General features: G+C 37.7%; 1 protein-coding gene across 2 annotated transcripts in view; it reads right to left on the bottom strand.

The window, feature by feature from the left end:
• Positions 1 to 7256: 7256 nt before the first annotated feature.
• Positions 7257 to 14301, bottom strand: part of LOC145977953 (uncharacterized) — a 470846-nt gene continuing 463801 nt past the window's right edge. For both annotated transcript variants that reach the window (XM_083110293.1, XM_083110294.1), the window contains one exon: positions 7257 to 9658. In XM_083110293.1, the coding sequence (XP_082966419.1) occupies positions 8868 to 9658 (791 nt within the window). In that variant the 3' untranslated portion in view covers positions 7257 to 8867. The remainder of the gene's footprint in view (positions 9659 to 14301) is intronic.

Below are 14301 nucleotides of genomic sequence, written 5' to 3' on the forward strand. Positions count from 1 at the left end.
CTGAAAAACTATGTGCCTCCACCGGGTATCGAACCCGGGACCCCTTGATTACAAGGCAACGAAGCTACCACTGCGCCATCGGGGAGGCGCTATACTCGAATTACAAAAAGTAGCTAGACCCGATCATTTCTATTATATTGCATATATTTGCTTTTGTCTTTCTTCTGCCCTTGTCCTAAGTGGTTTTCTCAATTTAGTGTTGTGTATTGAATCTGATATTACGACGGCCACCCGTACAGAAAGATTTCAAATTGTTGTACATTGAACAAGTGCTCCCTGGGCGATGGCAACAATGAGGGATTCAAAAGGAACAATTAAACGCTAAAATTATCGAGGCCTCGGTGGCGTAGGTGGCTTTGGTCGATCCCGTGCATGCTCTTGGGTGCAGCTTGCTTGTCCCACATGATAGCTTCGTGCTTGATGGCGACTTGCCTACGCCCGGACACACGGAGGATCCCTCTGACTTGGAATTCGTCACCCGATGGTGGGCCTCACAAAGTTTTCATTCATTATGCGAGAATGGATTGGTTCAGGATCTAGAGACAAAACGATGGACTGAAATTACTTTCCGCAAGGGGTCCAGGGTTCGAATCCCGGTCTGGGCATAGATTATTTTTTTTATTATTTTTTTTACAGATTTTCATTTTTCGTGTTCGTGAGTATTATTTCCATTACAATAACTTCACCGTTAAAACAGATTGTCTGTATAGTATACTCCTTCGTTAATATAAGAAAGACACCAGATATTTTCGGAAAACAAGATTGATTTAATAAAATCAATACACAGAACAAAACTGGAGAATGCTGGTCTCAGAAATATGGTTCATAAACTATTGGTTATGAAATGCTGAGAAAAGACCTGGCTATACTTTCACACATATAAGAAACGTTAAAACAGAGAGAACTCGTTCTTTTTCTTACAGGATATCCCTATTTATCAACAAATATGGAACATTCTAAGATTTTAACTTGGAATTTTGAAAAAAATAAGACTAAATAGATTGTTAATGAAAAGTAAACCAGTAGTTCTTCGTTCAGAATCTAACAGAGAAGTCTTCGTGCATTGAAAACAAAAAGATGAAGAAAATATAATCAAGCATTTTGTTGCATTTCCTTACCTGTAATCATCTACATGTTTATACATACTTATATCTATCTATCTATCTATATATGTAATAGAATAAAATAATATATAATAATACCAAAATCTATACGGCGTACGCTTTTAGAATGTACATGAGTTCAGCCAATGAACAGCCAGTGCTCTCGCGCTGTTGTCAATCCAACTACTATCGGAAGGGAAACAGAAAATTCGCTCTGTCCAATATACAGCTTTTTATATATAATGCATGCACGTGATATTTGAGTACAATGAAATATATAGTGAAGTATTCTACACAGGATTATATCATATCACTGCAGCATATGGCAGATGAGAAACTCGTACCTGAAAAAAGTTTGAAGGTGTGTATTTATTGTAGAGGCACTGCAACGTCATCATCATCATCGCTCTCGTTTCTGTTTTGTGGCATGTTTCCCAGCAGATTTGAATAGGGATTCACCAATTGCTGTAGTAGATACTTTACCCTGCTTTATAATACGCAACACAGTAAGCACACATACACCACACGCTTCAGCCATAAGTTCCCGACTATGAGAAAACATTTTTTTTTAGCACGGACTTCTTCCGACGCCAATTCTTTGAAGTAAGAATATACTTTAAAAGTACGATTTCTGTCTTGTGAACGTAATATTTTACCCTTGGTGCCTGTACTGCTTTATTTTACTTCGCTTTGTTTTGCCGTCGTAGCGCGATATGCTGACCACTACACCAGGGGCGCCGGCGAGACATTATGAAATAACACTCGCGGAAGACACACTATTGCACAACTATCGAACATAAGGGCTGTATTGCATAACGCGCTACGACGTCAGGTGTCCCGGGTTCGAATCCCGGCCCGGATATAGGTGTGCTTGTACGTGTCCCTTCATCAACTTCATCATACCATCACCCATTCTCATCTTCGCGATTAGCCAAAAGTGGAGAAAAGCGAAGTAAAACAAATCAAACCATTTAACCAATCAATAAGGGTTGTATTGAATCCTCTCACAACTATTCTTCGTGGCGTACGAGTAAAACTATCTTTCACCACCTTGTTACGAAAACTTTGAATTGAAAGTGACTCAGAATCGCAATGTTCGTGAATGCCCACGACAATGATGGGTCATTGTGTATATTAAGCTGAATTTGGCACCCATAGCTTTACAAAGACACAACAACTCAGCGGGGTCAACAAACTGGCAACGAAAAAGAAACAGACAGAACACAGAAGGAAAACGAAAGGGTCATTGTGTGTGTGTGTGTGTATATAAACGTGTAATTTCCCGTGTATCTTCGAGAAACGATAACTCCGGCTGTAGTCGACGGAAATTCATGGGACTTGGACAGTCAGGTTCAAAATGTCGTGCCCCATTTTATGATGAACCTTTAAGTAGCTAGTTTTATCAAAAATTTTGTGCGTGGGAGAGAAAAAAAAGGCGTTTAACTGCCGCAGTTTCCTAAATGTACAACGTTGCACTCCTGCCATTGGCTGGTCGCCAAGGACACGCTCTCCGTAGCTGCGTCTGATATCGCATCTAAAACCCTGCGTCTTATAGGTCATTACAGGTTAGGAAATGCATCAAAATTCTAACACTCTTGTTTCCATGTTAATAAAACATTCAAATGCTGACCAATGCAAAGTTTATTGCATAAAAAATATTTACTAGAAACGTAACCTTAACACCCTATAACAGGGTCTTCTTCGGACAAAGATTCGCAATAAATTGAATAGTGTTAGTGGGTGGAAACGTTATGTTTTTCGTGTATATTTTTTATACAATTCATTTTTTCTTGGTCAGCATTTGAATATTTTATCAAAGTGCTTGTTGATTTCTTCATCTTATATATGTATGTGTGGGTATGGAAATTGTAAAAAAAATGAAGTAGCAGGTGAACATAAAGATTTGTTTATGAGTTTTCAAATTAATAACAGTATTTTTAAGTGACATCTTGAAATATACTGTGATTCATGTGATAAAACGCCTGAACAAATATTGTACAAGGTGGAGATTAATTTCCTTTCAGGTGACAGAGCAGCACAATTTCAAAATGGGTCCGACATTTCCTGTGCGTTGCATTGGTAGAGATAATGCACTAAAGTCGCAGTCACTGACATTTCTTGGTTGGAACGATTCTATTGACAAGTCATTCTATCGAGATATTTTTATAGCAGAGAAAATATCGTTTTGCAGGATTCCTTGGAAGCAAACATGCTAAAGGTAAAACGGAAAAAGTATGAAATAGCATAGCAAGAGCCGAAATCTTTAATGAAATAATCATGAATCTTAAAAAATTAAAAACATCTTCTTTGCTGGTAAGAAGCACATAAAAAGGTGTTGAATTGAAACTGACATTTTGAAAGTCGCTAACTCAATGTTTTGAAAGAGATTTTAACCTGCAAAATTTTTAAACTTTTGGTTCTTGTGGCTGTCCTAGATATCGAATGTAAAAATTAATTAATATAAGCCGATAATTATTCTAGACTTAAAATGGAAAAACGCACATCTTTTTTCTATATTAATATAGTAGACAATTCGAAGCTTTTTAGGTGATGCATTTTCGCCATTGTTAATATGTTTCAGCAAACAATGCAGAGCCATCTATCAGAGAATGTTCGAATGATTGTTGCATCATACTCTGAACTTCATAAGGCACCTTATGCTCCAGAATAGCCACCACAAAAAGTATTATGCAGTGCGACAGGAACGTTTTGGATTTGGGCTCTACAAAGTTGGATTTATGTGTGGGGTGTGTTTCCATGGATTTCAATTTAAACTGTACGCTTGCATAAAGTGGGCAAGTGGAATTGAAATAAATAAACACTGTTCATTCCATTTTAGAATAACTGAAATTTTCATAATAATATTTTCATAACTTTGTATTGCCAATAAAAAATACCGTATTACAGAGTAATTTTGAATATTTTAAAACATTTTGTGGTTATTTTCATTGTAGAAGGGAGTCAAATGAAAAACTTAATTTATTTTTGTTTCCTATCTGGTAGATTTCTGTATGTAGGGTTGCACAAGTTCCCTGCATTTTAACACAGACCTATTGCTCATCTACATATATTTTCAACTTCGAGTTAATGCTTGTCTCTATACCACAAGAAGAACAAGTCTTTGGGGTCCACGTGCAGTCACTTATGAGCCACTGCGGAGGCCTTTCCACCCATCTCCTTGCGTACTCAGTCCATTGTCGAACTTTCTCCTCCATTAGTAAACTTGCTGGTGTGGTAAGGATGCACAGAGATATTGAATTTACATTTGCGAGAAGTTTCTGCAAGTTTTAGGCTGATAGAGCGCAAGAATCCACTCCTCTTTACCGGTGGAAATGTGTCTAGGAGGCGCCATCTTTAATATATCCAAAATGGCGTTTTGAAACTCACTTGATTAGCGTTGCAGCCTTGGGCATAGGTGCGCGCAGACTCTCTGATTAGGGGAGCAAGAGCCATGATGAAAATCCAGTGGGGAAAAGAAAAACCTCATTTTATCTCAAAGGCCCTTACCCAGGATATTTTTGGAGCGTGGGGAGGGGGGATTCAAAAGTGTGGAACAAAGAGAAGCGCCCAAAATGCTGTTGTATTAGTTGAGTTAGGTTATTGTACTTTAACTTTCTGCTACTTTCTCTAATTGTGTAATCGTGACGATGAGGATGAGTGATGATATGATGAAATTGATGTAAACACACACACAAGGAACACCCATGCCCTGGTCGGGATTCGAACCCGTTGGAGACTTAGCGTGATATGCTAGTCACTCTGCCACAGCAGTCGACGAAATGCTGTTGAAGTATTAGATGTGACCAGCAATGCTATGGTGGTATTGCGAGGAGCTAAATGTACATATGTACAGGGTGTCTCAAAATTAATTGCGCAAACTGACACAGGTGAAAGTACACGATAATAGAAGTCAAAAAGTATTAGTAAATATGGGTCTGCAAACGAGCAGTTTTCGAGATACTCCCGAATGTGTGGTTACAAGCCGCCACTGACTTCATTGTTTGTAAACGCAGTCCTAGTTGATAAAATGTACTCTTCGTTGCTGCAAGGTTCCATTTTCACTACGCAGTACAGCACAACTAACGTGACTCCCACAGTACGATTAGACTGTGTAATGATTGTATCCATCCTGTTTGATCCCAACGCCACCTCTCGGAAGTGTTCTGTTTTGTAAACAGAGAGCAAACCTCGGAACGCGCACGGAGAAAAGCACTCGGTGTTTTAAAAATGCAATCAATGACGGCTTGTAACTACACATACGCACACATTATTAGCATTTTACCAACTAGGACGAAGTTTACAAACAATGAAGTCAGTGGCGGCTTGTAATCACACATTCGCGATTATCTCGAAAACGGCTCGTTTGCAGACCCATGTTTACTGAGACTTTTTTGCTTCTATTATCGTGTACTTTCAACTGTGTCAATTTACGTTATTACTTATGAGACTCTGTATATTTACGTTCTTATTTTCTTTAATAATTTCAGCTCCTGTTGGGAAATTTTAAATGCACTTCATATACCCTTTTGTTTATAGGACGCTGGTGGTTCCAATTAAGCAATTATTATTTTTCCTCTTGACCTCATGGTTATATTTGAATAAATAACAATATCTAAAATTTCTAAAATTATATTCTTAACACGTGTTCAAATATTTAAATAAAATTCAATTAATATTCGTTTAATTATAGCATGAAGTCATGAAATGAAAATGTCAATTTATATGAAACAATGTAAATTCACTACAGTGTCGACATTCAAATAAAAATAAACAAAGGAGAATTATAGTAGAGAATGCTACTACATATGATTAAAAATTACTACTTTGACAGGAAAAATAATAGTATGATCTTGAACAAACCTATTTTTGTAATTAAATGTAGAAGGCGTCGCACCAGTTATACATCGGAAACGAAATGGAACAACACTAATTTACAAGCTTCAGCCTCTCATACTTTCAACATGGTGTGCTTAAGTAAAAATACGAAACATATAAATTAATATTTATCGATTGTAATTATGTTTAAATTATGATCATAGATGGCACCCTTACTTCAGACTAAGAAATAAAAATCTCGGATTTTTTAGGCCTCTGAGAAATTTTGGTTATAGAGCCCGCGTATATTGTATGCCCCAGGCCCCGCACCCACCTAAGCTGTCCCTGCCTATAGCCATATGTCTTATGTAACTATTATGATTGACCTTGGCGAATGTCACCAGAAGGAAGGTGTCAGTTGTAGCTGAGAATGAGCGGAGCTTGAACTCCCCAAGAAACAAAAATAAATCCAAAAATACACCATTATAACAGTACAAAAGAACATGAGAAGGAAAATGTTAAGGAAATGGGAAGAAGGGCCAGCTAAAATTCCCATGTAATGTGTGTGTATATACATACACATTCACTTAGTATTAAACTTAAATTTCGTTTATTTGTAACTTTAATTTATGATGAACATGATACATAGAATTACTAAAAACTAGTTGAAACGTAATGATAAGCAGAGTTGTATTCAAATAAGTTCACCTTTATTTATTAAATCTGTACAATTTTCGACATTATTTGCATCTACATCATGAAGTAATTTCTTGAAAATTGATAACGTGGCTCTTCCAAGAACAGGCTTGCCGCAACCTACAAAACACACTTATAACTTCGTAAGCAAGAAAATTATTTTCCTTGAACATGTATTGTGAGTTCGAATTAGATGTGATTTCACTTCACACTAAATTGTCAAGAAAACCATGACAAAAAAATAAAGAAACATTTCTCATTTATCTGCCTGTTCTTTCCTTTGTTAGGTTCGATAAAGTAAGTTATAATTTTACATTTTCGGTTATTTTTAACATTTTGTGTGTTAAGAGAAACATATAAATTAATAGGAATGCTTAACACGAAAATAAATTGCGTATCATATGCATGTTATGAAAAAGATATGTATTTACAAAATGTAAGAAGATAATCAAAAGTAATATATATAAAGTAGAGAGTTCTACCAAACATATTAAATGCAGTGGGATTTGTTATAATGAAAATCATATTATCATGCATTAAAAAAGTATTTACGTAATGGAATATTTGAAAAAAAAAAATACAATAATATGAAGATACGTAAGAAATCTTACATTATTCTAACTTCAAGTTTGACTAAAATATAAGTAGATAATTGGACTTATAGAACTTATTATATTTTTTATGACGAAAGACAAAACATGTTTTGTAAATACTATAAGTAGAACTGTATTTACTGTTTACGTTTTGGCACCTAAGTCACAACATTTTCTTACCTTAAAAATTTTGTATGTTAAATATCTCATTCACGGTCATTTGTGAGTTGTAACTTTCAACTCACTGACAATGAGGTCGATACAATCCAGATATGTTTGTGACTGTACTAATAATAGATGTGTTGCGTTATGCTAAGTTCAATATATTCTATTAAATGTAATCGACTGCAGTTAGATTTTTACCTGTTGCTCTTTAATTTAATTTAACATTAATGGATATTTATACCAGCCACGTTACCAAATCAAAAATTTACTAATTAAACATATGTACAGTAATTTTATAGTTAGCTGGTACATTTTCTACAAAACGTCTCATCATATGCTATTCTCATTTCATCTGTGCGTAGGGATGGTTATCTTTGTACAAAAGGTCGTAGCCACACATTCCTTCACATAAATTTTAATTTGCTCAAATACTGTAGAATTTGAAAGAAGTCATTGCATGAGAAAATTATACTTCCCAGTAAGTGAAATCTATACAAAAGAACAAGTTAACCAAGTTCAATAACAGACTTTTCTTTCTTTGATTGCCATCTAAATGATTTTGAACTGGACTACATATTTTGACTGATTTCAATCTCAACTGCCAGTGATAGATACGTTACTTTTATTTTGTTATCCGCATCTAAATAACAATTAAAAAACATCTTGTAGTACAAAACTTTACATTTTGGAATATTAGTTATTACATAACTTACACAATTAACTGTTTATTATTCTATCAAATAATTAACCGTAAAAAGGTTTTGTTATTAAAAAACACAACAACTTTTTTCTTTTAAAGGGAGAATACAATGGAATATAGACTTACTAAACTACATACAAATAACATTTCCAGAAGTGCGGTTTAATAAGAGATTGTAACAAATACTTTTCCATTGTTGGGAATTGATTACCAAGAAGAGATAAAAATATCCACATGAGTATCCATTTCGATAATTTTGCATGGTAATTTTTCTTTATGTTTGTCAATGGTACGTGTTAACAGGACTCATTTTGAATTCTTTGTTGGAAGATGTATGAAATAGTAATGAGGGTTAGACAAACTTCTTTCAGAGCGTACATGCTTGGGTAAGTTGTAAATAGGTGAGGGGAAGCTGGCTGAATTTGTATCTTACAGCAATGAATGTTTTGTTTCTTATTGAAGATAGTTAGTATAAAACATTCCTGGAACATGTTAGTTGACTTCAACTTGCGGTGCTCAACTGTAGAAATGCATTGATATAAAGATGAATGCATTTCGTAGAATACCTATTGCAATTTCATCATCTATGATTGGTAGGCTCTGGAAATGTAATATGTAGAGCAAAAGCAGCAAAAAATCAGAAGCAATTTCCCGAATCCATTCACTCCATTGTTAGTCATTTGCAATGCGGTATGTGATCCATGATTGACACAACACCACGGTTTCACCGCGTCACTTTTGTGATTACTTGAATGCCTTGAAGGTCCGTCGTACGGAATGTTTCTATTGCGGTGATTACGTGTTAAGTGACGTAGTGCCTGTACCACAGACACCCTCAGCACTCTGGATTGAGAAGTGTCTGTAGGATATGTACTCCTGAGGGAGCGGTTGGTCTCTCTTCGCCTCCTGCTGTTTCTTCAGCTTGAGATACGTGAGCACACCAACTAACACTATGAACACCACGAACCCCATGCAGCAGCCTATGATAAGGCCGAGTCTGCGAGTAAGAATCGAACCCGCGTCCGCCTTCTCCAACGTCCGCACCTGGGTACACTTTGTCGTGGAGGAATCCACCAGCGTGTAAGCTAGCGTCAGCGACAGGTCCGTCGCGGACATCGTCATCGTCGCGTCGGACTTGTTGCCGAGGATCGTCGACGACGACGTGGTCGACGAAGAGGAAGAAGAAGGAATCCAGTTGCCGAGACCTCCGACGCAGATGAGGTACCGGGTGTCCGGATGGAGTTTCGCCAGTCTCAGCGTCCTGGCACCTCGATCCAGCATCTTGCTCCTCACCATGTCGTTCTTGTCCAGCGCGTGGTATGCCACCCGGTATCCGTGGATGCCGCTGTGGTTGCGGCTCTGCCAGGATACCACCACGGAGTATGTCTGAATGTCTTGGATCGCCAGCTTTACGACGAGAGGGGCGGTGCAAAATCTCAGGGGCTCCAGATCCAGGAAAATTAGACCCCGAAGCTCCGGAGGATATTCGCATCGGAGACCTCTGACAGCGGATGCCACAAGCTTCTGATGATCCTGCAACCATTCCCACAGTTCCTGCGAATCGCAGCTACAGTGCAGTGGGTTTTCTGTAACGAGAAAAGGAAAGATAATATTAGATTACATTGTCATGAATCGTATGAACTATCTCCATAGTATATCCCTCGTGAAACTTTTTACCTTCTACGTTATACTGATATGAAAAATATTTGAAGAATTCTCTTTCAAGACCTCAATGTTAAGAGTAACCAATATCTATGTTGGTGGATTATTTCCACAGGTACAGAGTACCTCGTAATATGTTTTAAGTACAAGGTGGCTGATTCCATTTTCTGGCAAACATCCTGGCCATGAGTGTTCCTTTGCAAATGCTACTTCATAAATTTGATTTCTACACGATTGAGAGAAAAGAAAGGATAAAAACATTTTTAAATTACAGTAAGAATTATCGAAGTTTACGAGTAAATTTAATGTCAAAACGAGGCTGGTACATAATACATTAACAAATTATTTTCAATTCTTGTACTGTTGTCAATCACAAAGCTATAATGTATTGCTTGGAAATGTGCAGAAGGTTGACGTCAGTTGTCAACAATCTGTAGAAGGCTAGTGTATTTTGATTAAAATATGTACATTACTCCGATTATTTTCATTATTTGGATTTTAGTTTTAAGTTCGCCTTATGTACAGGAAGTCTAATCATGACTGAACCTACAGATTAAAGTGGCATCCGAACCACTATCTGCCTCAACTGGGTATCAAACCGAGACCTGTTAATAACTAGTCGACGATGTTACAACTAAGTCATCGGAGAGGACCTCGACTTACTTTGAACTTTATTGTGGATATTGTAATTATCTTTTCTTCTTGGGTCGAGTCATATTTCGGTAGAAATTGACTCTTTTGTAGGAGGGGAGTGTCGTATGCCAATCTAGCCGTTAAAATTTTGAAATTGAGTAAACAGATAAACATCTGGGCTGATTTATGTAGGGAATGGCACGACAGTCTGGAAGGTGGTAAACCTTTGGAATGGGGAGATGAGAAGTGCGATGACATCAACTCAAGGTAGAGCTTGAGGCCACTGACTCGAGGTACCCTGTCCTATGACAACAAGAAGAATTCCCGTCGTTTATCGTCAGCCACAAGTCCTGAGAAGAAGTCCGGTCCAAAATTTACCAACCCGGGGGTAAGTATCACTATGTTTGCTTCTTATCCCTGCGTGTACAACAATGATGCTCCCAGTTGACCTACTATACAACAATCGCACACAAGCGTTCTGTTGGTGGAAATAATAATAGACTACAATGCTGCACTCAGATGCAATTATTGAAGTTACTGAACGATGTCATTTAAACTTATTTAATATTTCTATACAGAATATAGTTTTTACATTCGAGATTTTTTAAAAATTAACATTTTACTAAAAGTGTCCAGAATTAATGCTACTACTGTAATAAGGTAAACATTTGTAAGTTTTGAAAATAATTTTTCTGCAATCCCTTGTTGAAAAATGGGGGTTCGTCTTGGATTCGGAGTTGTCTTGCATCGAGATATATAAATATTTTATTATATATTAATTTAATCGGTCACACGAACAAAGTCGTAACCAACCTATTTGCAGGAAGAAGTAGAATTTTTGGTTTTGGAAATATAGTACAGTGACATGTTTTGTGAACAGATGGAAGATTTCTCTGCATAGTATAATTTCCTATTTGAGAAAAATCAAATAAGAGAAAGCCACGGGGCCATTTGTTTTGCTGTTTGTGTGGCATTTGGTTTTGATGTTCCCGTTATACATTTTTCGTTGAAATCTATGAAATTATCACGTTGATATCAGAAAGTACCAGGATCCACCAATTCATTGACTGAAACGCAGTAGTTAATTGGCACAGTAATTGACACGTGTGTTTTCAGCTATACTTTAAGTACGTACATTAACTTGTCATAGGAAGTTAACAAGTTTTCACTGCATAAGTCGAAATTCTACCAGGCGTTTCTATAAATTTGATACCATTTCGTAATCTAATAACGTTACCAGTTATCGTGCAAATGATCTGAAAATTTAACGGTATTTGTAGGATCACCTCAAAAGTCAATGTGTAATGGGGTGTGTTTTGGTCTCGAATAAGACTTGACGCGAGTCTTGAGTGGGAACGGAATTGCGTGGAAGGGGAGAGCGACTGTGTAACGATCTTTAGAATCTTTGAACATGTAAAGTACAAATAACTCCAAATCCCAGACATTTAGCCATCACCTTTCCAGACGGGAAATAGCAAGAAACATCTAAGGAATGTCTTGCTAGACATTGCCGAGCTTCCTTGATAGCCATCGTTATAAACAGGTGTAAACAATCGCAATCAAGGAAGAGACTACAGCTAACTGAGTCGGCATTACGGAGAGAGAGCGAGACAGGAGGACGATTTGGGGAGAAGGTGTTAGAGCGAGTCGCAAGTCAGACTCTTTTTACAGTCAAGACCATAACCTTTCATCGCAGATCTTCAGCTGCTGTACAGAGACAGGTATACATTTCCATTTGCATTCTGATCCAGTCTTTGGGGTTTTAGAACTCAAGTATTGTGTTTAGCCATTCACATATGTGAAATTAGTACCTCTCGCACCTTACCATCAAGCTTACCATGAATAGCAAGTTGCTCCATAATCAAGGATGAATGATCAGTGAGCTACATCAACCCAGTTCGATCCCACATACCGAAGGGTATGTTACTACTACACCTACCATCCCTCGCAGCAGACTGTACTACTTTGCCCTGTCCACTTGATGTGTGAACACTTGTGAACAATCATTTGTTACATCCACATACCTTTGAATTTCTTACTCAAATGTCTATGCATAAGTCTTATTGAGTTGAGGATTAAACCTCTGTAGTTTCCTTTCTGAGATATTTACGTCTGTAATGACATCAATTTTTTAAAAACACACTGTATTTAATGCCCTAAACTGATTTTCGCAGTCATGGTCTCAATCCTTCTTCCAAATGTTGGAAACTAGTTTTGCAACGACCCACATAATGACTGTGTGTAAGGAAAGAATCAATGCAACCTTCCAAAGCATTTGAAATTAAATCCAAGCGTTTGCATATGGGAACGAGCAATGCAATTAACAATTGTACCTCCTTCATTTGCACAGCCTCGTATATTTTGCCCAGAAAAGGCATGGCGTAGACGTCGGGGGTCGCGATATTTAGTTGTGCAAGAATCCGGGGCTAGTTTTCTTTTTATTCCCCCTCCGCCGCTTCTTGCAGCAGTTGGAACGCGGCTTTATTTATGGACCATTCTTTTACGGTTTTTCTGCCTCCCCCTTGCATTCCGGAGGCCTCGGGAAAGGGAAAGGGGAGGCCGCGTCCTGACCATTTGTTCGGGTTCGTTGAATTGGCATTTCACGTCCTTTTTTCGGCCTTCTTTTTCATCATCTTTCTTGGTTTTCTTTTTCGGCGACCTTCGCTATTTCCGCTTCTCTTTTCGTTTTTTTAAAGCATTTATATCTTCAACTTTGATATAAAAATCCCGGAGAGGATAACTTAAAGGAGCTCCTGCCTTGGTCTTCTCCGTGCTTTGCATCGCCGTAAAATCTCACTTGCGGCTCGTTCCTGAGCGTGCTTTATAAATTCTATTTTCTGAATTCCTCTTCTAAAGTGTTTTCCTTCCTGGACTGGCGAGTTTTTATTTCTGTTTTACCTGCTAAATTCGAAGACCAGAAGGAGGTCAATTTGCCAAGCCTTTTGACTTTGACGGCCTACCACAGACCAACAATCGAATTCTCATCCAAAGTCACTATAAAATATGCAATTAGATTCTAGTTTCCACCAAAATAGGGTTTCTGAACTTTGTGCAAAATTAAAATTTAAAGTGTGTGTTTTTATTTCCCTTGTAACCTTCTTGTTATTTAGTGTTTAGTGGTTTCATTTTTAATGATTTATTGTGTAACTAGTTTGGTTCGAAGCAAAGTTGTCTTTGCGCCGAAGTTCATCCCTAAATAAATACAAACTTGAACAAAGTGAATGTTTGTTTACGTCCAGAGAAGCAAATTGGAATCAAACCTACAGTTTCTGGTGGAATATGAGACACTGTGAAATATGGTTCAAGCAGGGTTCAAACTTAGGTTTCCTTGATTACAAATACGAAGGCGTTACTACCTTACCATCGAAGAGGCCCGAAGATGAACTTCAATTCGAATTACATTTTATTTACAAGGGAGGTTATCTAAGTGCCCCCCTCCTATTTCCATGAAACTTGGCAGGTGTATAGAGAGGTCCAAAGGAAAAAAATGCGTGTTTTTGTGTTTCAGCTAAAAAAAAACTGTTTCAGGGGGCAAAAACCCCCATCAAATGTCAAGATGAGGAGAAATTTAAGTGGGGATCTGACTCCGAAACCACGTAAATATGGCATAGGAAGAACACGCACATATAATTGGAACACACACATCACATAACTGTAGAATTGGCGGTACCAAACGCAAGTACTATCGTGAAGGACGATGGCGGTTGAAGTTCTGTGGTAATAGTGCTGGCAGATGCACAAGTGGAACACTTGAGATATGAAGTGCATATCACTGGTTTGGTTTGGTTTGAGTTGGTGTTAAGTCCACTTTATGCACAGTAAGGCTAATCGGGACTGGACCTACAGTTTAAAGTGGGATCCGAACCACTTGTGCCTCCACCGGGTATCGAACCCGGGACCCCTTGATTACAAGTCAATGACGCTACCACTGTGC

The sequence above is a fragment of the Lepisma saccharinum genome, chromosome 24, assembly GCF_977018435.1.
Source record: "Lepisma saccharinum chromosome 24, izLepSacc3.1, whole genome shotgun sequence".
In the NCBI taxonomy this organism is placed as follows: domain Eukaryota; kingdom Metazoa; phylum Arthropoda; class Insecta; order Zygentoma; family Lepismatidae; genus Lepisma; species Lepisma saccharinum.